This window comes from Giraffa tippelskirchi, chromosome 3, assembly GCF_054371585.1.
Source record: "Giraffa tippelskirchi isolate mGirTip1 chromosome 3, T2T-mGirTip1v1.2.pri, whole genome shotgun sequence".
NCBI lineage: Eukaryota > Metazoa > Chordata > Mammalia > Artiodactyla > Giraffidae > Giraffa > Giraffa tippelskirchi.
In genome coordinates this window covers 177,756,308-177,782,086 of record NC_137277.1, presented here as the reverse complement: position 1 = coordinate 177,782,086, position 25,779 = coordinate 177,756,308, and the positions used below count along the sequence as shown (strand labels likewise).

Below are 25,779 nucleotides of genomic sequence, written 5' to 3'. Positions count from 1 at the left end.
GGGTGAGGAGCCCAGAAGCTGCTACACTGTGTTCTCTCCTGAGTTGGTCCAGTTCATAGACAGGTCCCATCCAGGCACCCTTGTTCAGATATTTTATTTGAATTTATGACAGCGACATTTAGTGGTTCTGAGATGGCTTATGGAGAAGTACCCCACCCTCCCCGAAGAAAAAACCAGCCTGTGCCATCCAACAACACACAGCTGGTTCAGGGAGTGTCCCCACCTAGCATGATCAAAGGACATTCCAGGAGCCCTGGGGCAGGCCCTGCCCCCCAGCGCCAAGCCTCAGAGTTGGCATGCTTGGGGGAAGCTGCCAGCCACTTGGTAGACCACTAGGTTCTCTGTTTTCCCTTCCCTCCCCTTTTCAAATCCCACAGTTTCCTGTTGGGGAGAGGCTGTAATTAGCCCGGTTCAGGCACCAGATCCCAGCCAGAGACATGGCTGCTGTGATAACTCTAGGAAAACTGGAAACCAATATTTTTCAAATTAGAAGGATTATGCCATAAACCTTTTCTGAGTTACGTTATATTGAAACCAGATTTGTCAGATCAGCTGCCAAGGGAAGAAGGTAGGGCTGGACTCCCTGTGCTGCCCTGCCCCCATCACTCCCTAGGTCAGCCTCTCCCTACAGCCAGACAGGGTGTTCCTGGATCCTAGGGAGGCTGAGCTGCTCCTCACCAAGTCTTGTGCCTAAAGGAGTCCTGAACGTCCTGCTTCAGTGTCCTGGGAGATGGGTAAGCAGGTGATAGACGGAGCAAATTAAGGAGACAGCAGATGACTAAGGATGATGAGAGAAGGGAGGAAGACACCAGGTTGGCTAGCTGATGTTCCCCCCTTTCAGCGATTTACAGGAGACGGACCCCAGCTTGGTCATGAAGTTGGTTTGCTTCCACTGTGCAATGCACTCATCAGAAATTTTAAAGTCAGCCTGGGCAAGAAAAATAACAAAAAAAAGTGATTATAGTGATGGTGGCAGGACTGCAAGAAAACAGACTCTTATACTACTAGTAGTGTAAGGTGACTCAGCTTCTCTAAGAGAGCCGTTTGTGAAAAGCTTTCATCTCCTATCATTTGCCTAAGGTAAGTTCACTTTAGGAATTTAGTTTAAGAAAATAATCATGAATAAGTACAAAGAACTGGTACAATGCATCTACTGTAGCATTCTAAGTGAAAATCTGAGAACAACCTCAATGTCCAAATAAGGTTTTGGATAAAATGATCATTATGATACTATACTATATATATATGATTCTCGCTCCTCAATATTTAAGAAGATGGGTAAATTTTTGAGGCATAAAGTTAAAAAAAAGAATAAACATATAGTACGACTCAAACTACCAATATAAACACATTATCACTATACATAAAAAAAGTCCAGAAGGAAACCAATCACTAATGACATGTTTCAGAACCAGTAGGTAAAATTATAGATGTTATTTTTGTTCTCCCTACATTTTAGACATTTCTACAATGAAAATTTATTTTATAGCCAGAAAAAAATAAGTTGATTCAAAAAACCAGCCTGGGAAACTAGGAAAGGAGGGAGTGGACAAAGCTCCTCCGTGCAGGAGCTCGGAGAGGTAGAAACCATTCTAAAAGCCCTCCAGAAACACTTGTCTGTTGAGGAAATGAAGTATTAACTAGATAAAGTCACACGTGCAGTGACTTAGCTGCACAAGAAGAGTGAATCTCTGCTGCTTTATGCAGTGATATAGCCCTAGCACCTAGAACAGTGCCAGACATACATGTTAAGGACTCAACAGGTGCTGAATGAATGAATGGATTCTGGACAGGTGACGTGAGTCAGTGCTCTGAGAATCAGTGCTCTCACACCAGGTTGGGCAAGGACTCCAGGAGGGCTCTGATCCTGGCTCTATCACTTCCGGTGACCCTGTGTGGCCTTGCCAGATAAACTGGGGATCATCTCCCATCATAGACTGAAGATCTAACAAGGAAACATCTCCAGTCCCTCACACGATGCCTCTAACAGTCTGTCAGTGCTCAGTACCTATGAGGGCCCATGGGAGACGGCTGGAATGAAGGAAGAGAGGGGCTTAGATGCAGGAAGGCCCAGCTGGGAAAAGGGCAGCTTGTTACCTGCAATTTCTCAAAGACTTTCTTCTTGGGCTTCAGCTCTTCGTCCGGTTGGCCCTTCTCATAGCCCTTCACAAACACTCGCTCACCAGGAGCAGAGCCTGCAGGAGGGTCTAGAGGCTCAACCTTGCGGTTTACCCCTTCTCTGGAAGGACACACAGGACAATGAGACAGTGAGGCCATGGATGGCCTTCAGCCGCCGTGGAGGCCAAAGCACTGGGGCCTTTACCTCAGGGGCTCTAATGGGATTCAGGGTACCCTCAACACCAGAGCCCCAGGAGCTCCTCACTGCTGTACCACATCTCTGGACATTACCAGCACTGGGTCAACCAGGGCTCAACTGAAATCCTATGTCAGGAGAGATTCCAAAATTTGGGCTTTTAAGGGATATGACATAATAGCCAATGAACTGGGTTTGAATCCTGGCTTCACACATTACTAGTAGAGAGACTCGAGCATGCACATAGCTCTGAATCTTCCATTTCTATTTTAATACAGTTAACTTTAGGTAAAGTGCTTCATCTACGGTTTCTGTACAGTAAGGAATTCCTCCGTGCATCATCTTTTGGGGAGTGTTCTCAGGGCCTCCACCTGGCATGTGGAAGGGCAGCATGTGGGCCAGCCCCCTCTTCCTGGCCTCCCAAAGCCCTCTAACCCCCCGGCTATCACTCACACAGAAGCACACAGGAGCATGCCTTGGGACTCGACTCCTCTCATCTTCTGGGGTTTCAGATTGCACAGCACCACCACCAGCCTGTCCTGTAGTTCCTCCTTGGGCACAAACTGCACCAGGCCGCTCACCACAGTCCGTGGCTCAGCTTCCCCCACATCAATCTTCTCCACATACAGGCTGTCTGCATCTGGGTGCTGCCACAAGAGATGTCAAGTCTTGGAGAATCATGGGGCCTGGTGAGCCCTCTGGCTCCAAAAAGGGGCATCCACTCCCTACAGGTGCCCCAGAGGAACCTTCTAGAGCTAACTCTCCAGGTGTCAGATAGCAGACATGAGAAGGGGCCCCAAAGAGGCATATTAGAGTAACATGAGGCTAATTACGTGCGTTAGAGGTAAAAGGAGTCTCTAACAGAGATTAAAATGGCTTGGAGTGCCTGGGTGGCCATTCTTATGGCCAAATGTGCACTGGATCAACCCCTGTCCTGGGGGGGGGACTGGAAGATGGGGGACAGTTACTGGCTTCACCATCTGAAACGAGAGCATCAGCAGCTCTTTCAAGGTAGTTTTGGTGGTTGGTCTATATGGTGAAAAGCAAATATATACTGGGAGAAAAAAATACCCAGACCACTGGTCCTAGGCCACTGGTTACAAAGCTTTCTGGCTCTGGGAAAGAGGAAGTCCTTCTTTCTCCTGTCACCATTTCTGGGGTGGGGACAGGGAAGGACAAAGTGGCTGATCAACGATAAGGCCTGCAGCTAGTCCAGACAAGCTAGGAGACACCAGGTGAGTCCATCAGACTGGATGTGATAGATAAACAAGTTCCTTCTGACTAACACCCACTCTGTACTCTGAGTTCCTGGCTGTGTTTGGTTGCATAAGGTCCAGAGATAGCCAGAGGAAAAGCCTGATGCCTCGCACTGGATGCTTAGGTGCTGACTTGCAGTATGACCTAAGGGATGTTGCTTTCCATCCCAGGCCAGGTTTCCTCCAGATGGAAGCAGACAAACCTGACCCCTGTCTGCCTCTCCAGGACATGGTGGAAAATGAGTACCTTGTCCACACTAATGACTTTCCCCACGCGGATATCCAGCCGGGATGGGATGACCTCCTCTGGTTCCGAATTCTTGGCAGGGCCTTTGACAGCTGGCTCTGGGGATGAGAAGAACCCAAGGCTCAGAGCTCTCCTCCTTCCCACGACAGGTCAGCTGCTGATGCCCTCAAATGAGGACACGAGCAGGACTTAGTGCAGAATCCCCAGAATCCACCCACTGAATTAAAACAGAGGCAGCCGCTGTTGAGAAGAGACGTGCCAGATTTCACCTCTCTCTCCCTCAGGTATTGGGCTGGAGGGGAGAGGAGGGGTTAGTGTAGCTTTGCCGCCACTCACACGTTCCATATGTAAGTACTGCGCCTTTTCTGGGAGGCCGCCACAAAGACTATCAGTGTTAACATCTCAGCTTCGTGGCTACATGGCTGGTCAACTAAGAGCCAGTCAGGAGCACGTAGAAGGGAACTGGGTGAATCTAGATCGACTTCCCTAAGGAGCTGTGCAGGCCCTGCCTGAGCAGCTACGTCAGCCTCAGGGTCTAACGCAACCTCTCTCCTTAACTGAAGACGTGGATTTCGTGAAAGGACCAAAGCATATGTCTCACACCAGCACTGACGGCAGTGTTGGTACAGCAGGGTATAACTGCTTCAGGTGGCTCAGCGGTGAAGAACCCACCTGCCAATGCAGGCGACGTGGGTTTAATCCCTGAGTAGGGAAGATCCCCTGGAGAAGGAAATGGCAGCCGCCTCCAGGATTCTTGCCTGGGAAATCCCATGGACAGAGGAGTCTGGTGGGGCTACAGTTCATGGTGATGCAAAAGAGTCAGTCATGACTCAGCGACTAAAGCAACAGCAAAATTGCTTCATGGTACCGACCAAACCGGGCTTCCCTTGTGGCTCAGCTGGTAAAGAATCCGCCTGCAATGTGGGAGACCTGGGTTCGATCCCTGGGTTGGGAAGATCCCCTGGAGACGGGAAAGGCTACCCACTCCAGTATTCTGGCCTGGAGAATTCCACGGACTGTATAGTCCATGGGGTCGCAAAGAGTCGGACACAACTGAGCGACTTTCCCTTGGACTTCACCGACCAAACCAAATTCAAGATGACTGGAGTTTTCCATTCCAGCAGTCAATGGGGCATGACATTGTTGCATTTCAGACTCTCCTGGCTTCTTGGGCCTGAAGTGAACACAAACGCCTTTCTGAGGCACTGACAGGCTCTCTACATGTCTCTCATGCCCTCTCACGTCAGCACCCCCCACAGCCCCCCTCCCCAAGCCCCTCCCCAGCTGGCCTTACTCTGCTTTGAGGGATCTGGGTAGGCAGCGCTGGACAGTTTCTTCAGAGCAGGGGTATTAAACTTTTCCCGGATGGGATCCAGCAACTTATTCAGGGCAACTTCAACAGAATTCTTTAGGTCTCCAGGGTGTACAACCTGCAAGTGTACAAGGCCGGGTGAGAAGGGGCACTGGAACAGCTGAATGGGGTACAGGACACCTGGATCTACTAAGAAAACTGTATGGATAGAATGCACGGTGTTTTCCCAGCAGAGTCTTACTCGAACCTTAGAACAACCGTGTGAAGCTGGCAGAGCAGACAAGGGGACACAGGTTCAAAAGGTTATCTAGTTTGTCAGAGACCTAGGTCTTCTGACACTGAACTCCATACTAACTTGAGAGTTTTTAGAGGCTAAATGTTTCTAATTAGTCAGGCTCTGGAGTTAGATCACCTGGGGTGAGAGTCCTAGCTAGCTGGGTGACCTCAAACTAGGCACTTACCCTCTCTGAGCTTTGGCTTCTTCACTTAAAAAAAAAATGAAAATAACAATACTTGTATCTCCAGAGTTGGAATGAGGATTAAATCACTTAAAGTGGGTGAAAATGATGAGTAGTGCTAGCACACGGTTAGGAACTCAGCAGTTCCATTTTTCCTTCTCGTGTCCCATGACTAGAACCTTTACATCCTAAATCTGGCCCGAAAGGATCTTCTAAGGTATTCTGACAGATGTCCCTTAGGTATGAATACATGTAATAAAACAACCACCTATGCTTCTGTTTCTGATGCTACTCCTTTATTTTCTCGGGAATGGTGTTTTTGTTGTTGTTGGCCACACTGTGTAGCATGTGGGATCTAGTTCCCTGACAAGGGGTTGAACCTGGTTCTAGAAGTGATAGAACCAAGTCCGAACCACTGGACCACCAGGGAAGTCCTTCCTTTTTAACAAAATAACAGCTTTAGACCTGCACTGTCCAATATGGTGGCCACAAGCCGCATGTGGATACTTAAATGTAAGTTAGAATTCAGTTCCTCTGTTGTACTGGTCACATGTGGCCAGTGGCAACTGTATTCGTGCAGATAAGAACATGTCTACCATCACAGGAAGTGCAGCTAGTTATGTTGTCAGGCTGTTTGTTCAGAAACATTTCTTCTATTTCTTCTTAGTGAAAGAAAGTGAAAGTGTTAGTCGCCCAGTTGTGTCTGACTCTGCGACCCCATGGACTATAGCCCGCCAGGCTCCTCTGTCCATGGGGCTCTCTAGGCAAGAATACTGGAATGTGTAACCATTCCCTTCTCCAGGGGATCTTCCCAACCCAGGGATTGAACCCAGGTCTCCTGCTTTGTAGGCAGATTCTTTACCATCTGAGCCACCAGGGAAGCCTTCTTATCATTCCCACAAAGGACTGCTCATGAGGCTGAAGAGCTGAATATGGGTTCTGTGGCCTGCCTCAGGCTGCAGACAGAGGGTTTCAGAGCAACAGCTGCCAAATGTCAAAAAAATGGGCCTGAAGGAAACCTCAGAACTCCGAGGTCACTAAGTCTTTTCTTCCACTGGACGCTCAAACCCTCACATGACATTGCCTCCAGTGGTCCTCTGGCCTCTGCCTGAACACCTCAGTGATGGGGAATGCAAAGTCAGGCAAGGCAGCCCTGTCCATCACCACAACTGAGGTCATTACAAAGTTCTTCAAGCTTACGCAAGCCTCCCTGCAGTGTGCATCTGCAGTCCTGGTTCAGCCCTCTGTTGCCACAGGAAGAAACCTCACCCCTAACTCAGGAGAGTCCTTCTTGGGTTTGAGGATAGGTGAACACATAATTGAATTCCAGTTCAGCATGCCCAGTTCTTCCAACTTGTGCTTTATGACCTGGTTTGCAACCTGTTTCCTATCACGGCATCCTTCCTCTCCCCATCAATACACTCCAGATTGTCAAATAAACATTTCAAAATTTATTTTTGTGAGATTTGCCAAAAATCCTCACAAAAAGTCCAATACAACCCAAAGGTACTCAGAACATTGGAGAACTGAATGATCAACTCCCCGGTCTGGATTCTACATTTCTGACAATGAGACCAAGACCTCATGAACATTTCTGACAGCCCTGTCATACTGCTGATTCAGCCCATGTTCAGAGCCAGTCAAGACCCCCATTTCATCCACTATATACACTGTCATTACTCGTTTCCTTTATCATCTGGCCCTGTCTTCCTCTCCCACAGTGGCCCCCTCGCCTTGCAGACTCCAGTCAGACTCTAAATCTAAACTTGTGAGTACCCTAGATACCACACTGCTTCCTCTTACCATGTCTCACACAATGAATTCCCTCAAAGGTTCCCTGAAGAACCCCTAATGAGTGAGACAGTGTGTGAACGCTATCCCCACCACAGAGCTTTCCCAGCCAGCCAGTTAGTCACTTCCTCCCGTTCTATTTCTGGACCATGTACACATGGTATAGTAACCAGTGACATTTATTTACATGTCATCCTCTCCCATGGACTATGAGCTTCATGAAGATTTAATCCTCTTTGTAATGTCAGCCCCTAGCATGGTGTCAAGCACATGGGCACCTAGTAGGTCTTTTCTCTATTCTGTTCTTTTACAGTTGTGTCTCTTTTCTGAACCTTGATTTGGTACCTGAAATGCTCATCTTGTTGGGTTTGGTGCTTCACTCCAGGTTAAGTCCTTTGGAGAGTGATTAAGACACCAACATACTAGCTTTCTGTCATTTGCTAATCTAATCCATGAACCATCTGAATCCTCATCTGAGCCATTAACAAAATATACAGCCTTGAGATCATCATGACAGAGCCCTATGGCAGAGAGAAACTTGGTGAGACCACACGGAGAGGTTTGTCAGAATGAGTTCAGTGGGGATTATCCTCCTCTGGTATTACCTCATCAGCAAAGTCCTTTTCCAGGTCCAAGTAAGCTGTGTAGGTTTTATTTCCACCCCATTTTTCATCTCGAAGGATCACAAACTCTGTAAGAAAAAGGATTCATGCCAACAAACTCACAGACAATGGCGAGTCAGCATCCCTGGCCCAAATGTGTGAGTATTTATAGTTTCTGCCATGTATTTTAAACTGAATTATACAGTATTTTATTGTTTTTTAAATTGGATCAGTGGCAGTGTTGTATACCCAGCTAGCATCCAAGCTCAGGGGAAACAATTGTGTCTTACATCTCTTTTGTATTCCTCTACTTCACATGCCTGCCCCCTTCATTTCTACCACTCATGCCCACTCTGACACCCCACTTAGAACCTACTCTGGTAACAAACACACAGATATCTCAATGATATCCCCACTTCAATCACACATTAACATATGAGAAATCAGAGCAGAGAATCAGAGAAGCCAGTCTCTGGAGGAAGACTGCGACAAGGCACAGGTATAACCCAGCACTGGTTTTGCTATTTCAGCCTAAACTCTGAGAAGAAAAACAGGGAGCATCTTACCAGACTTGAGGGGAAAGAGGACATGTCTGATGAAGGCCAGAACGCCGTTGTTCTCCACGTTCCCTGGCTCACAGAAGGCCTTCTTCAGTTTTTTCTTTACATCCTCTTTCCGATCAAGCAGATCAATCTTGGACTCCTAGAAGCCAGGGAGGAGAGGAGGACCTCTTGTGGTTGAAAATGAGAATATGCTCAACTCATCTGTATTTTAATTTTTTGGACAAAGATGTAAACATTAAATGACTTTAATAAGAGCAGAATTAATCGGAGTCAAGGACCACTCACAATACTACATAAAAATATTTTAATTTTTCTCTGTTCTTCCCAGGCCTTGTTTGTAGCATATGGAATCATCGCTAATTTTTATCTGGAGAATAAATGTCCTTGGGACTATATGGTAAGTACCTCTGAGTGGATACCTAGTCTTCAATTGCAGTTTTTATGTTGTATTATATGCTCAATTTTTAGTGACAATATAATTTATTTAGCAGTTTCTAAACTGTCAGATTTGCTCTCATCTTTACAAACTACATACAATGCTATGATGAACCTCTCTGCAGAGGTCCTCTTGCCTTCTCTAGGATTACTTCCTTAAGCTACCAAACACTGCTGGGCCCCAAACTGTTTTCCGACAGGCATACACCAAGTGACACTGCCATCCGCCATGTGTGAGGAGACATTTCCCAGCAATCACCAACACCAGGTATTATTTAGAGCTTTTGTCCTTTAGAGGGCAATAGGCTTTGTTTCTTATTTTGGAGTGAGTGAGCTCATGTTCATTTGTGTCCAGTGGTTACCAAGCTCAGTCAACATAGGACTGGATGTGAATCACCTGGGGTGCTTAAAATAACATAAAGTACTGGGCTCCACCCAAAGCTAATAAATCAAAATTTCTTGGGGTTGACCCAGGCATTTGCATTTTTAAAAGCTCTCCATGTGGTTCTGATGCAGTCACGTTTTGGAACTGATGCTGGTGCTATTTCTAGGATGAAGGCATGGTAAACGTGACCAAATAGAATCATCTAGAAATCAGACTTAAAGAACTAGATGAATGTCCAAAAATGACTTCAATTCGAATCAACTAGTAGGCTGTGAAAGAAAGTAAGATTCCTGAGTTGTTCCCCAGAACCACTTTATCAGTATGCCCAACACAGGGGGGCTGGATTCAATCCCTGGTTAGGGAACTAGATCCCACAGGCTGCGACTGAGAGTTCGCAAGCTGTAACAAAGATCGAAGATTCCATGTGCTGCAACTAGGACCTGGCACTGCCAAATAAATAAATATTTAAAAAGAAAATCTCTAAGGACAGGGCCTTACTCTACACACACTCTTTTATAAAAGTTCCCTAGGTGATTCTAAAGATTAGCCATATTTGTGAACCCAGAACCCAAACTTTCACATCTTTGGGTTCTACCAATTCTTCTATTCTGTGCCCTTAGTGATCAGAACCTATCACAAGAAAAGTGTACCTTCCCCAAGCAGGACTTTTAAATGTTAAGACATCATATTTCTCAAAATCATCATATTAAATACCACCATAAGAATCAAAGTGCTAACTGGTAACTTACGTGGGGAAAAAAATCTGAAAAAGAATATATATATATATATATATATATATATATATATAATTAAATCACTTTGCTATATACCTGAAACACAACACTGTAAATCAATTATACTCTAAAATAAATTAAAAATTAAATAAAAAATATGTTACTTGGTGAAATGCAACTGCAGCCTTCTCATTAATAAGGCTGAACTTTGTCGTAACTGTATGGCTGAAGAAACTACTTTTGCTTGTACTTTTTATTAGTAGCAGTAAAACTTAAAAATTATAACTGGATCCCATCAGGACTGCTTCAATACTCAAGAACCACTGGAATTAACTGGATAACTTAAGATTCCTTGTAGCTTAAATATTTGTGCATTTTAGCCAGGTTACTTTTCTTTGTAGTCCTCAATTTCTTCATCTTTTGCTAAAGATGTCTCAAGTCAGAGCTCGTAACCTACCTCTTCTGAAGAGCTCATTTTGCTTCCAGTTAATCCTGGAACCATAGGATTCATCAGATGGACTCGTTTTGAGTAACCAAGTGCAGGGAGGTACTAAGGAGTCAGAAAGAAACACACAAAAGCAGATGTTAGTATAAATTCCTCCTCAGTGCCCCAATCTCATCTAACCTGGCCTGTCACTTAACAGTTTGATATATGCCTTCCAATCTTTTTTCTATTGAATATATAACTTTTCAATAGTGATCATAATGTAAACAAAACTTTTTTTCCCTACTGTCTATTAGTATTACATCATGACTGGATGTACTGGACTTACTCTACCCACCATAAACAACTCTATTAGATAGCAACCAGTGTAGGGCTACAAATCTGGAGAGTAGGGAAGCTAGGTGACCCCATACCCACCCTGGCTTTCTCCTTGACAGCATTTTTGTTTTCAAACTGAGTGCTGAGAAAAAGAGACCAAGCAGAGAGCAGCAGTCTTGACTAAGCAGAGGAGACAGAGGATGTAAGGAGGCTAAGGATTTGGAAAGGGTTCCAGAGTGAAGGGGCCCTCCAAAAATCCCAAAGTGCTCCAATGCTTTCTTTTTTTAAAATTTTTATTTATTTGACTGTAGTGGGTCTTTGTTGCTGCATGCAGGCTTTCTCCTGTTGCAACAAGTGGGGGCTACTTTTTGTTGCGATGCAAGGGGTTCTCATTGTGGTGGCTTCTCTTGTAGAGCACAAGCTCTAGATACATGGGCTTCAGTAGCTGCAGTGCATGGGCTCAGAATTGTGGCACACAGACTTAGTTGCTCCATGGCATGTGGAACCTTCCCAGACCAGGGATCAAACCAGTGTCCCTTGCGTTGCAAGACAGATTCTTAACCACTGGACCACCAGGGAAGCCCCTCCATTGCTTTCTTAACTGAATCACAACTGTGCCAGAATTCGGAGAGACATAGGGAAGCCCAGCAGAGAACAGGCTCTGGAAGGTTGGAGACTTGAGCAAATTTTAGGGGCTGCACAGTGCTGGGGAGGCAGAAGTTGAAGTTTAGGTTCAATCAAAGCACAGAGGGCTTTGTGAATACCCTGAGATTCCATTTTAGTTTGAGACCCCAGAAAGGCCACATCCTAAGATAAGGTTTACCTCATAGGAGTAAGAGCAAACTGAAATAGACCTATTCTACAAAGCCTAAAATCCACCCTTGACAGGATCAAGGTGATGAATCAGTCATTTAATAGCCTACAGAATACACAGCACTCTGTATACACAATCCAGAGCAACCACAGCATATTTATGGTGTCCCTGATACAATAAAAAGGTACAAGAAATGGGAAGCAGAAAAAAAGTGACTGACAGACAAGAGGAAACAGTCAATAAAAGCAGACACAGAAACAATCCAGATACTAGAATAAGCAGATCAGGATGTCAGAATAACTATAATTGGTGTGTTAAAAGAAATAAAGGAAAAGATGAATGAAATGGATAAAAGATGGAGAAATATAAAAGAGAACTGGAGTCTATTAAAAAAAAAACAAAAACAAATGGAAGTTCTAAAATGGCACAGTACAATACTGGATGTATTTAACAAAAGACAGGATTAATGAACATGGAAGAAAAGTCAACAGATAATATCCAACTAAAACACAAAGGAACAAAGAAGGGGATACAAGTTCAGAGTTTGAACTCTGGATGGAAAACCAAGGTCCCGCATGCCCCGGGGCATAACTACTGAGCCCACCTGCCACAACAAAGATTCACATGTTTAAACTAAGACCCAATGTGCATGTGTGCGTGCTTAGTCACTTCAGTCATGTTCAACTCTTTGTAACCCTATGGACTGTAGCCTGCCAGGCTTCTCCCTCAGTCCAAGGGGTTCTCCAGGCAAGAGTACTGAAGTGGGCTGCCATGTCCTCCTCCAGGGAAACTTCCTGACCCAGGGATGGAACCTGCATCTTCTGTATTACAGACAGATTCTTTACTGCTGAACCACCAGGGAAGCCCATAAGACCCCAATACAGCCAAATAAATATTCTTTAAAAACCTACCAAACAAACAAACAAACAAAAGACAGTAAAAAAAAAAAAAAAAAAAAGATGTTCTCAGATAAAAAGAAAGCTGTAAGAACTCCTTACTAAGAGACCTGCACTGCAGACACAAAATACAAAGGAGTCTTCAGGCCGAAGGAAACTGATATGGAAGCACAAAACCAAGGAATCAATAGTATCAGAAAGGGTGGTTGTTGTTGTTTAGTCGGTAAGTCATGTCTGACTCTTTCGCGACCCCAAGGACTGTAGCCCATCAGGCTCCGCTGTTCATGGGACTTCCCAGGCAAGAATACTGAAGAGGGTTGCCATTTCCTTCTCCAGTGGATCTTCCTGACCCAGGGATCAAACCAGTGTCTCCTGCATTGGCAGGTGGGTTCTTTACAGGCTAAGCCACCAGGGAAGCCCATCAGGAAGGGTAAGTGGTGGTAAATATACATGAAAATTGGCTGTTTAGAAAACCATTATAAACAGGTCTTTGGGATTTAAAATATACATAAAACTAAAATATATGACAACAGCACAAAGGGCAGGAGGGCGTTAAATAAGGTAAAACTGTTGTAGGTTCTTGCATTGTTGGAAAGTGGTAAAAACATCTAACTATAATGAATTACAAGGACATGTAATCTCTAGGACAGGGCTGGGCAAAACTTTTCTGTAAAAGGTGAGATAGTAAATATTTCAGGCTTGCTAGGTGATACATAGTCCCTATTGCATATCTTTTTTCATTTATTTTTACAACCCTCAAAAAAAATATAAAAACCATTCTTAGAGCTTCTAAGACATACAAAAACAGTCCATCAGCCATATCTCTGTTAGAATAATAAAAGGTTCAATTAAAAAGCCAACTATACTTCATAAAATATATATAATATTAAGAAAAAAAGTCAAGGAGAAGAAAAAAATATTCTTAGAATACATATACATACACACATATATCTATTTTTTACATGACTGACTTCTAACAATATGCTAATTTATTTTGTGTGTATATATATATACATGCATGCTATGCTGTGCTAAGTCGCTTCAGTCGTGTCCGACTCTTTGTGACTCCATGGCCTGTATGTAGCCCTTGAGGCTCATCTGTCCATGGGATTCTCCAGGCAAGAATACTGGCGTGGGCTGCCATGCCCTCCTCCAGGGGACCATCTCTCTCTCTATATATATATACATAAAATTTCTTTACATGGATAAGACTTCTAGCTGTTTCTATGCTAAATGCCTTGCATACTTACATGTACTAGTTGCTATAACACTGCTTTGTTTTGTATTTTGCTACAATTAAAACCTTTTTTTCTTTAAAAAAAAAATTTACATGATAAAATGGAATAGAAAATACCTCAATAATAGTAAAAACCTTACACTGTAAACATTTCCCCATTTATTAAATATATCCAAAAACCATTAAAAAATGTTATATAGGGACTTCCTTGCTTTTCCAGTGGCTGAGACAGTGCACTCTCAATTCAGGAGACCCAGGTTCAATCCCTAGTCAGGGAACTAGACACCCCATGTTACAGCTAAGACCCAGCGCAGTTAAATAAATAAATAAATAAAATACTAAAAAAAAAGTTATATAATATCCCACTGGAGGATTTATCTTAATGTATTCAACTAATCCTCTGCCATTGAATACTAATTTATTTCTAAGTTGTGCTCTAAATTGTGGTGTGTGTGCTCAGTTGTGTCCAACTCTTTCCAACCTCATGGACTGTAGCCCACCAAGCTCCTCTGTCCATGGAATTTTCCAGTCAAGAATACTGGAGTGGGCTTTAAATTGATAATATGATAAATACTTCCATACAGAATTCAACTTGCACTTTTATTTATTTTTTTAATTAAAAAAAATTTTAATTGAAAACATTTTAAAATTCTGGCCATTCGGCATGGCTTGCAGGATCTCAGTTCCCCAACCAGGGATTAAACCTGGGCCCCAGCAGTGAAAGTGCCAAATCCTAACCACCAGGGAACTCCCAAGTTACACATTTCCCCCTCTCCCCACTCCAACCAAGTTGCACTTTAAAATTATTTCCTGAGGACCCATTTGTGTAATTATTATTAGAACAAAGTGTAGAAACATTTTAGAGGCATCAAATCACCCACCAGGAATTTACATTTTCACTGGCAGTATTTTCTCTACTTCCTTGCCAACATGAGGTTTTGAGAAGCTTTCAAAACTACCAACCACTTCTCAAAAGCCCTTTTCAACTTATTCAAGTTATTTCCCAGAAAAGAACTATTAGGGGTTTGTGCTGATCTCCTCTTCTAAACCCTGTTAAACCTCATTTCAGAGAGGAGAGGTTTATGTAAGATCCAGAGAAATATGGACCAAATGCTCTAGAAAAGAAAAGTAGTTCTATCTGGTGGTGCCTTTCTCTGGAAACTGAGCTATTAGGCAAGAAACAAAAAAATGGGGGAAAATAAAAGAAGAAGAAAAGCCAACAGGTCTGAGGGCAGCTTCTTGATGGCAGCAAGAGTAGAGGCTTTTTAGTCAGACAGATCTGAAAGCTCGTTCCTGCTCAGTCACTAACTCTGTGACACTGGACAGCTTTTTTATTCTCTACGCTCAGTTTTCTTATTTGCAAAACAAGGAGAATAATACCTACTGTAGCATATGATTGCTGGGACTGGCACATTCAAGCAACTCTAATGCGGACTTCTCTAGTGTTCAGTGGTTAAGAATCTGCCTTCCAATGCGGCAGATGTGGGTTTCATCCCTGATTGGGGAACCAAGATCCCACATGCTGCAGGGCAAATAAGCCTGTGAGATGCAACCACTGAGCCCATGTGCCACAACTAGAGAGCCCACGTGCTCTGGAGCCTGCACACTGCAACGAAGATCCCACATGCTGCAACTAAGACCCAACCCAGATAAAAAAATAAAGAGAAACAAAGAAAAAAACTCTAACATATACCTCTGCAACTCAAAAGAAAAGACAAGAAAGAGGACACTAACCTTCTCCGCAAAGGTGAAAATCTTTCTCTGATCAACACCTCCAAACTGGGCATCCACTTTCAAATACTCTTCATCCAAGGCCTGTGGGAAGAAATACACGAGCATGAACTCCTGTATTTCTTCTACATGGGTCTAAGAAATCAGAAACTTTTGAAAACCATTAGAATTTTCAAAAAGTAAACCAGGAAGCAAATAAGCAGCACTCAGTCTTCCTGTTGGCTTCAAGAGCTGGACATACATTTGCTGAGTGCATTCTGTGAACTCCACTCCATGCGGATATTATAGGATAAAAAAATAAGAAGAGTCTCTGCTCTCAGGAAGCTCACGATCCAGTAGGGAAGGGAAAGGAAGGAAAAAGACAAATTATACTCACATCAAAGGTACCCAATTAATGAGGAAGCCTGCAACAAGTGTCAAACAGCTGGCATTAAGAAGCAAGTGCTGTGAGAGCTCAGAAAAAAGGGGCAAGACTGAATTAGTAAACAGTTACTATCACTTATTACATGCCAGGCCTAGTGCCAACCCTGTGGATGTGAATCACACCCAGACCCAGATTCTGCCTTCATGAAGTCAATTAACTAGCTGAAGAGAAAGACACATAAACAAGTCATTTCAATACAGCATGCCAAGGGCTAACTTACACGTTCATTTAAGGAACATGCTAACACGAAAAAAGAAATGATTATCTCTATCTGTTCAGCCTGGTGGCAGTGAAGGCTTCCTAAAATCAGACTGTGGGATGAGATTGGTTCTGAAGAACATGGAGATGTTTTTCACCATGGAGAGGAAACAGAATGTGAGAAGGCACAGAGGTGTGAAATGTTTAGGGAAACTATGACTGAGTCAGTCTGCAAACTCCAAGGGATGTGGGAAGTGGTGAGTGATGAGGTTAGAAAAGCTGGTCAGGGCACTGAGTGTCACGTAAGGGTACCTAGCATCATCCTGGCCGCTGAATGATTTTAAGGAGGGAAGAACTACATACTTCAGAAAATCACACCAGTGAGATGGCAGAGTGCAGAGTTGTGGCCTCAGGGTTGGAGACAAAGACAACAGCTAGAAAGCTGCTGTGAGAGTCCAGGTAAGAAATAACAATGAACGAAGTTGGTGAGGGAGCTTCCCTTGTGGCTCAGCTGGTAAAGAATCCGCCTGCAATGCAGGAGATCTGGGTTCGATCCCTGGGTTGGGAAGATCCCCTGGAAAAGGGAAAGGCTATCCACTGAAGTATTCTGGCCTGGAGAATTTCATGGAGTGTATAGTCCATAGAGTCGCGAAGAGTCAGACACGACTGAGCGACTTTCACTTTCAAGTTGGTGGGGATGTAGAGCAAGAATGAATTTAAGAGATTTTTAAGAAGTAGGATTAATAAAATTTAGTATCTGATTGGATGTGGAGGGAAGAGGAAGGAGAGGAAGAGAAAGGTAAGCAAGCAGTTAGGACGCAGAACAGCACTGTCTAATAGAACTTTCGGTGAGGGTGAATATGTTCCACACCTGTGCTGCCCAACAGGTTAGCCTCTAGCCACACGTGGCTTGTGAGCAACCTGAAATATAGCCAGTAGGACTGGAAAACTAAAATTTTAATTACTTCGGTAGCCACATATGACTATGACTAGAGGCTACCATAATGGACAGTACAGATCTAGAGTTCCTGACCAAGAGAAGACTTGATTTTCCTTTCTTTCAAGTTTTTTTTAAAAAAATTATTTATTTTTAAAATTTTAATGTATTTCATTAAAGTTTAGTTGATTTACAATGTATATTAGTTTCTGGCATATAGCAAAGTGATTCAGTTTTACGTATATATACATATATTTTTTCTCAGATTCTTTTCCATTATAGTTTATTACAAGATATTGAATATAGTTCCCTGGGCTATAGAGTAGGACCTTGTTTATTTTATATATAGTAGTCTGTATGACTTGATTTTCTTATATCAAACATTAGAGAAATATACAAAGGAAAAGAAAAGTCTATCGGCATTTTCATCCCATCTTCCTGAGCTAATAACCAGTATCAACAGCTGGGTTTGAATTTTTCCATGCTTTCTCTATGCTCATACAAAAATGTACACACATGAAATATGATGTGTTTGTTTTGCTTAATGGGAAATAGGATCATGCCTAAAATTTATTTTCACTCATTACTCTGAAATTAATGTTCTTCAATTAAGGGATCATGATTACTGTAAAGAAGCTATGTGAGATGAGAAGCGTTTTAAAGGACAGAGAGGTAGGGGAAGAAGTCAAAGAGTGGTCCAGAAGTCTGGAGGAGGGGCTGTGGGGGGATGGAAGGCCTCCAGCAAGGTGAAGGAACAGCCAGGACATTGGTCTAACGGGCTGAGAGAGAGGTTTATGAATAGTGGTTAGAATCAAGAGCAGAAAAGGTCATAGGTGACTCCATCCCTCCCACATACCTGCAGCCCCGGGTACAGCAGGCCACTCAGCAGAGGGTGCTCCACCTGCTTTACCACCTCAGCTCCAGCTTTTTTGGCATCGTGCTGTGTGACCACAGAAGAGAGGCGGTAGACATCCAGCGTGTACTCTCTGAGAGGAGACAAGAGGAGGCAGCTCTAAGACGAGGCCCAGGTCTTAATGCAACCCTAAGAGTGTGTTGTTAATTCACTCTCCTGATCTTAAGACATTCAGAGAGAATCAGTTCAGTTCAGTCGCTCAGTCATGTCCAGCTCTTTGCGACCCCAAGGACTGCAGCATGCCAGGCTTCCCTGTTCTTCAGCAACTCCTGGAGCTTACTCAAACTCAAGTCCATCGAATTGGTGATGCCACCCAACCATCTCTGCCTGCTGGTTTCTAAACATAAGCAGTCCATCCTCTCCTGAAAATACTACTTAATTTTTGTATTTTTCCTTTTTAAAGATGGATTTAAATTAATCTTTAATCTTTCTCTTTGCTTAACTCCTAAAATAGGGCTTCTCTGCCATTCCCCTCTACTCTCTTCTTCTGGATGCCTATTAAATAAACGCCAGAATTTCCCAGTCTATCGTCATGTCTTTTTTTTTTTTTAACTTAAATACATGTAAGGAATTAAGAACAATATTATGAGTAGATTACCCATCACTCAGTTTAAGAAACGAGACCTAGGGACTTCCTTGGTGGTCCAGTGGTTAAGACTCCACACTTCCACAGCAGAGGGTTTGGGTTCGATCCCTGGTTGGGGAACTTAGATCCCGCATGCACAGTCAAACAAACAAAAAAAAAGACTTAATTACCTGTAAGGCTCTTCATTACTCCTCCACAATCCCACTTCTTCCTTCTCCAGAGTAATAATTAGCCTGAACTTCTGTGTTTCTGTCCTGTTTTATAGTATATTTGTATCTCTAAACAATGTGCTATAAATATTCTTATATATGTATCCTGGTACATATATGCAAGTTCCTTTATACATACATAGGAGTAGAATTTCTGTATGACAAGGGATTGCATCTTGAACTACAGTTCAAGATAATGTCAAACTATTTTCCAAAGTGGCTTTTAATCAATTTTATTACTTAATATTCTCATTAAAGTTTTGCCATTAAAAAATTGTTTATATAAAAAAATTACTTATTTCTGGTTGCGCTAGGTCTTCGTAGCTGCTTGTGGGCTTTCGCTAGTGGCGAGCAGAGGCTAATCTCTAGTTGTGGAGCACGGGCTGATCACTGCAGTGGTTTTTCTTGTTGCGGTTTGAGGGCTCTAGGGTGCTTGGGTTTCAGTACTCGTGGCTCGAGGGCCCTGGAGTGTGTAGGCTCAGTAGTTATGGTGCACGGGCTTAGATGCCCTGAGGCACGTGGAATCTTCCCGGACCAGGGATCAGGCTCGTGTCCCTTGCATTGGCAGCTGGACACTTAACCACTGGAGTACCAGGGAAGCCCAATTTTTGACAACTGGTTTTGCAGTTTTTGACATATAATACTCCTTTGCCACTTATTATGTTATAAATATCTTCTCCTAGTGGGTGGCTTGTCTTTTTACTTTATCTTTACTTTTGATGTAGTGAAGGTTTCAACTGTAGTAAAAGTGAATCCATCAATCTTTTCCTGTGATGTGTGTTTTTGGTATGTCTTGTTTAATTTTCCCTGACCCACAATCAGAGGACAGTCGTCTTATATGTTGTCTTTTAAATGTTTTATAGTTTGGCCTTAACAGTTAAATCTTTAATCCACTTGGAATGAAGGGATCATTTTCTTCCCCGATATGGATAACCAAAAATCTCTGCATCATTTTTTTCTTAAAAAGTTTATTCTTGCTCCGCTGACCTGTATTGCCCGCTCTGTCATGTGTCAGGTTTCCATATTTGTGAGGATCTATTTCTGAACGCTGTTTCAGTTGTTTGTTTATTCTGTTCCAGTTGTTTATCCTATCTACATGCTATATAAATGACAAAAGACTTGGCATCTAACAAACACAAGGAACTTTATAAAAAAAAAAAGTGAAAAAATGGGCTAAGACACTTGCATAGACACTTGATTGACAGAAAAGGAAATACAAACGGCCGACAAACACTTGAAAACAATTTTTTTCAATAAATATTTTCAGATATTTTGCCCTTACACTTGAATGGTAGTTTGCGTAGGTACAGATTTTTAGGTTGGAAATTCCTTTCCTTCAGAATTTTAAAGGCTCTGTTTCATCCCCTTTTAGTTTTCAGTATTCCTTTGGAGAAATGCAGAACCATTATGATTGCAGTTATTTTGTATGTGACTTTTGTCCCTTTGGAAATTTGCATATACTTTTTTGTTCCCAGTGCTTTATAATTTCAAAATAATGCACTTCAGCATAGGTTTACTTTCATTCATTGTATTAGGCACTCAATGTGCCCTTTCAGTCTGGAAACTCATGTCCTTTAATTGTCCTTACATTATTTCATTGATGACTTCCTTCTCTCTGACTCTTTTTTCTCTTTTCTGGACACTTACTACTTAAATATTGTGCCTCTTGGCCTAGGACTCTAGTTTTATCTTTTCCTTTTTTCCCACTGTGGTCTGTGAGGCCACAAAAACCACAATTCAAGTACATACGATTCAAGGAGTTTCCTCAAGATACGTGTAGTCTTTAGTGTTCCTCTTATCATCTTTTACAGATTTTAAGACATTATTTATTTAAACATTTAGCATCTCTGAAACCTAGATGACTATTAAAAATTACGTTATAGATTAATTAGCAGTATTTGAAAAAACATCTTAGATTAACTGAAATACAAATCTCTTTGTACTCCCATCTTCACTTGGTTTCCGGCCACTGAGTATTCTTGACTAATTTGTCAACTGATTTATTTGAACACTTGTGTTCGTTGCTCAGCTGTGTCTGACTCTTTGTGACTCCATGGACTGACTGTCCATGGAATTCTCCAGGCAAGAATACAGGAGTGGGGGCTTCCCAGGTGGTACTAGTGGTAAAGAACCTGCCTGCAAAAGCAGGAGACGTAAGAGACTTGGGTTCAATCCCTGGGTTGGGAAGATCCCCTGCAGAAGGAAATGGCAACCTGCTTCAGTATTCTTGCCTGGAGAATCCCATGGACGGAGGAGCCTGGCAGGCTACAGTCTATGGGGTCGCAAACAGTCGAACACGACTGAAGTGACTTTACACACACACACACGCATGCATGCCTATTGTTAGCAGATTAAATTGTGATTAAAAAAAAAAAGAATACTGGCGTGGGTAGCCATTCCCTTCTCCAGGGGATCTTCCCAACCCAGTGATTGAACCTGGGTCTCCTGTCTTGCAGGCAGATTCTTTACTGTCTGAGCCACTAGGCAAGCCCATATCTGAACATTTAGAAGGCTTAAAAAATATTTTATCCAGCATTTAAAAAAACACTTTTCTGTAGGAAGGCTGATCAGAGTACCTAGTCTGTCAGATTACTGGAAACAAAAGTTCTTATCCACAACTTAATCACGCTTAAAGCTTTTTTGTCCATCTCTGAGCTGCATTCTAGGTGAATTTCCTAGTACAGGCAGACCTCATTTTACTGCACTTCACTTTATTCACAGATACTGTGTTTGTTAAAGATTGAAGGGTTTCTTTTGTGGCAACTTTTCTGTGCATGAAGCAAGTCTATCGGTGTCATTTTTCCAACAGTGTTTGTTCATTTCATGTCTGTGTTGCATTTTGGTTAACTCTTGCAATATTTCAAACTTCTTTATTGTCATACATGATCTTTCACATTACAGGCATACCTTGGGGATACCATGGGTTCAGTTCCAGACGACCACAAGGAAATGAATATTGCAATAAAGTAAGTCACATAAAGTTTGGTTCCCTAGTGCATATTCAAGTTATATTTATACTATGCTGCATTCTATTAAGTGTGCAATAGCATTATGCCTAAAAACTGTACATACCTAAAAAATAAAATGCACATGCCTTAGTAAATACATGCTAAAAAATGCTAACCATCATCTGAGCCTTTATCAAACTATAATTTTTTTGCAATAGTAACATCAATAGGGGTTTTGCTAACTTCAGACTTCATGAGGTTTAAGAGAAAAGAAGCCATAACATTAAAATTCAAGGTGAAGAAGCAGGTGCTGATATAGAAGCTGCAGCAAGTCATTCAGAAGATCTAGATAAGATAATTAATGAAGGTGGCTCCACCAAACAACAGGTTTTCAGTGTAAACAAAACACCTTATATTGGAAGAAGATGCCATCTAGGACTTTCATAGCTAGAGAAAAGTCAGTGCCAGACTGCAAAGCTCCAAGGACAAGGTGACTGTCTTGTTAGGGGGAATACAGCTAGCAACTTTATGTTGAAGCTAATGCTCATTCATCATTTCAAAAATCCTAGGCCCTTAAGAATTATGTTAAATTTATTCTGCCTGTGCTCTACAAATGGAACAACAAAACCTGGATGAAAGCACATCTGTTTACAACATGGTTTACCGACTATTTTAAGCCCACACCATCCTTATGGCAGAAAGCGAAGAGGAACTAAAGAGCTTCTTGATGAAAGTGAAAGAGGAGAGTGAAAAAGCTGGCTTAAAACTCAACATTCAAAAACCCAAGATCATGGCATCCGGTCCCACCATTTCATGGCAAATGGGGAAACAATGACCGACTTTTATTTTCCTGGGTTCCAAAATCACTGCAGATGGTGACTGCAGCCATTAAAAGACACTTGCTCCTTGGAAGAAAAGCTATGGCAAACCTAGACAGCATATTAAAAAGCACAGACATTACTTTGTAGACAAAGGTCTGTATAGTTAAAGCTATGGTTTTTCCAGTAGTCATGTATGGTTGTGAGAGTTGGACCATAAAGAAGGCTGAGTGCTGAAGAATCGAGGCTTTTGAACTGTAGTTTTGGAGAAGACTCTTCAGAGTCCCTTGGACTGCAAGGAGATCAAACCGGTCAAGCCTAAAGGAAACCAGTCCTGAATACTCACTGGAAGGTCTGATGCTGAAGCTGAAGCCTCCATCCTTTGGCCACCTGATGTGAAGAACTGACTCACTGGAAAAGACCCTGACACTGGGAGAGACTGAGGCAGGAAGAGAAGGTGACAACAGAAGACGAGATGGTTGGATGGTTGGATGATATCACCAACTCAATGGACATGAGTTTGAGCAAGCTCTGGGAGATGGAGAAGGACAGGGAAGCCTGGCATGCTGCAATCCGTGGGGTCACAAAGAGTGGGACATAACTTAGCAACTGAACAACTCAGAAAAAGATTCTTTTCAAAACATTACTGCTCATTGACAATGCATCTGGTCACCCAAGAGCTCTGATGGAGGTGTACGATGAGACGTTATTTTCATGCCTGCTAACACAATATCCATTCTGCAGCCTGTGGCTCAAACAGTAATTTCAACATTAAAGTCTCATAATTTTAAAAATACAACAAAATTTGTCATTTATGGGAAGTGGGCAAAATATCAACATTACAAGGATTTGGAAGAAATTGCTTCCAATTTTCACAGGTGGAAGTGCAGGGTTCAAAACTTTAGTGAAGGAAGTAACTGCAGATATAATGGAAAGAGCAAGAGAACTAGAATTAGAAGTGGAGCCCAAATTGCTGCAATCTCATGATAAAACTTAAATGGATGAGGAGTTGCTTCTTATGGATGAGCAGAGAAAGTGGATTCTTGAGATGGAAACTACTCCTGGTGGAGATGCAATGGAGACTGTTGAAAAGACAACCAAAGATTTAGAGTATTGTATCAACTCAGTTGATAAAGCAGTGGCAGGGTTCGAAAGGACTAACTCCGATTTTGAAAAGTTCTACTGTGGGTAAAATGCTATCAAAAAGCATCACAAATTACAGAGAAACTGTTTGTGAAAGTTAATTGATGCGACAAATTCCGTTATTGTCTTAAGAAATTGCCACAGTCACCCCAACCTTTGGCAACCACCATCCTGACTGGTTGCCAGCCATCAACAGAGGTGAGACCCTCCACCAGCAAAAAGATTATGACTCACCAAGGGCTCAGACGATGGTTAGCATTTTTTTAACAACATGGTTATTTTTAAATTAAGGTACACACACTGCTTTTTTAGACATAATGCTATTGCACACTTAACAGACTATAGTACTGCATAAACATAACTTTTATTTATTTCTTATTTTTGTCCACACTTAGTTGCAGCATGCAGAACTTCCCTGACCAGGGATCAAACCCATGCCCCCTGTAGTGGAAGCAGGGAGTCTTAACCACTGGACCACCAGGGAAGTCCAACACATATTTTTATATGCACTAGGAAATCAAAATATTCATGCGACTCACTTTATTGTGACATTCCCTTTATTGAGGTGGTCTAGAACCAAACCTGCAATATCTCTGAGGTATACACTTTATTTAAAACTCTAAATGTCCAACAGTGGGGACTCTAAAGAAAATTATGTTAGATGAAATAAAAATCAACTTGTAAGCAAGAGATCTGTGTTCACATCATGGCCCTTACACTTACTAGCTGCATGAACTTGGGAAAGTTAAATCTGAATCCATTTCCTTATTTGTGAAACAGGATAGAACAATGCTTACCTTTTAAAAAGTTGTTCTAAGGGTTTAAATGTAAAAGTGACCATTATAGAGATACATGGCTTATTTGAAAGATTAAAAAAATAATGTGGAGACTATGAGGCAGTGGGCAGGGAGGATTACTTAGGAAACTGGAAGCTAAAAAATTAGGGCACAGGGACTTTCCTGGTGGTCCAGTGGCCAAGACTCCACACTCCCAATGCAGGGGCCTGAGTTCGATCCCTGGTCAAGGAACTAGATTTGGCATGCCACAACTAAAGATCCTGTATGCTGCAACTAAGACCTGGCACAGCCTAAATAAACAAATAATTTTTAAAAAATTAAGAGCACAAAATTATATGAATGCTGATGTTACAAAAATGTGAAATTTTTTTTTTTCACATTTCTTTTATTACTACTTGCTGAGTCTGGAAGGAGAAAGGGAGGCTGCCACTTTCCCATATGCTGTGAGGTCTACAAGGCCAAGGACTTTGTTGTGGTGACTTTTGTATTCCCAGCAAATAGTATGGTACCTAGGGATTTACTAGTCTGTAGATTTCTGATAGATGAATTAAAAGGACAAAGTGTATACAATTTTTAATGGTTCTTAACAAGTAGAGCCCAACACCTTCAAATCCAAATTTAGAGTGCCTTGACTCCCCAGGCCTGTAACTAGCTAGAAGCACCAGACCTGCGAGGAGGCTGGAGCACTTACTTGCTGAGCTGATAATCAGTGCCTTTGATGAACTTGAGCTTCTCCAAGGGCACCCCAATGCTCTCCAGCATTGCCTTGATCACATTCTCATAATAGCTGGTTCGAAGTTCTAGGAGTTCCCACGGAGCCTTCATGTTATCCAGGTATGCATGCAGGTCCGCAAACAGAACTGTTACCTGGACAGAAAGGATAAGGGGCCACCAAAATGTGAATTTGTTCAAGTACCTCCAAACAAGCGAGTAAGTCTCTCTTTTGGCCGTTGCTCAAGGGCAACTGCTTGGTTCATATTAGTTCTTACCTCACATCCTGCTTTCAGGAAGTCTGCGATCTTAGACATGGGCACAAAGTAAGCCACGTGTGGCTTGCCTGTAGTTGCTGTCCCCCAGTAAACTTTAAGCTCCCGCTCCTTCAGTATCTCCTTCAGCTTCTCTTCCCCGAGAACCTCCTGTAGTGGAAGCAGAAGAGCTGCTTTAATGGCAGTGTCCCACCTTACTCAACCAATAACCTCAGATATGCAGATTATACCACCCTAATGGCAGAAGGCAAAGAGAAACTAAAGAACCTCTTGATGAAGGTG

The 25,779-nt window shown here is 42.5% G+C and overlaps 1 protein-coding gene and 1 long non-coding RNA gene across 2 annotated transcripts in view; both read right to left on the bottom strand.

Moving 5' to 3' along the window:
* Positions 1-77: 77 nt before the first annotated feature.
* The window catches only part of YARS1 (tyrosyl-tRNA synthetase 1), a 31,630-nt gene continuing 5,928 nt past the window's right edge, over positions 78-25,779 (bottom strand). Inside the window, exons 2-13 of the mRNA XM_081585782.1 lie at positions 25,501-25,647; positions 25,203-25,378; positions 17,954-18,083; positions 15,542-15,622; positions 10,555-10,647; positions 8,547-8,682; positions 7,984-8,069; positions 5,112-5,247; positions 3,818-3,915; positions 2,768-2,961; positions 2,098-2,239; positions 78-928 (exon numbers count right to left, since the gene is read on the bottom strand). Coding sequence (XP_081441908.1) covers positions 818-928; positions 2,098-2,239; positions 2,768-2,961; positions 3,818-3,915; positions 5,112-5,247; positions 7,984-8,069; positions 8,547-8,682; positions 10,555-10,647; positions 15,542-15,622; positions 17,954-18,083; positions 25,203-25,378; positions 25,501-25,647 — 1,530 coding nt within the window. The 3' untranslated portion in view covers positions 78-817. The remainder of the gene's footprint in view (positions 929-2,097; positions 2,240-2,767; positions 2,962-3,817; positions 3,916-5,111; positions 5,248-7,983; positions 8,070-8,546; positions 8,683-10,554; positions 10,648-15,541; positions 15,623-17,953; positions 18,084-25,202; positions 25,379-25,500; positions 25,648-25,779) is intronic.
* On the bottom strand, positions 19,520-22,642 carry LOC145543644 (uncharacterized). Its single transcript, XR_014080927.1, has 2 exons — positions 21,275-22,642; positions 19,520-20,941 (listed from the first exon to the last, which is right to left on the bottom strand). It is a non-coding gene; the product is annotated as an uncharacterized LOC145543644 (long non-coding RNA).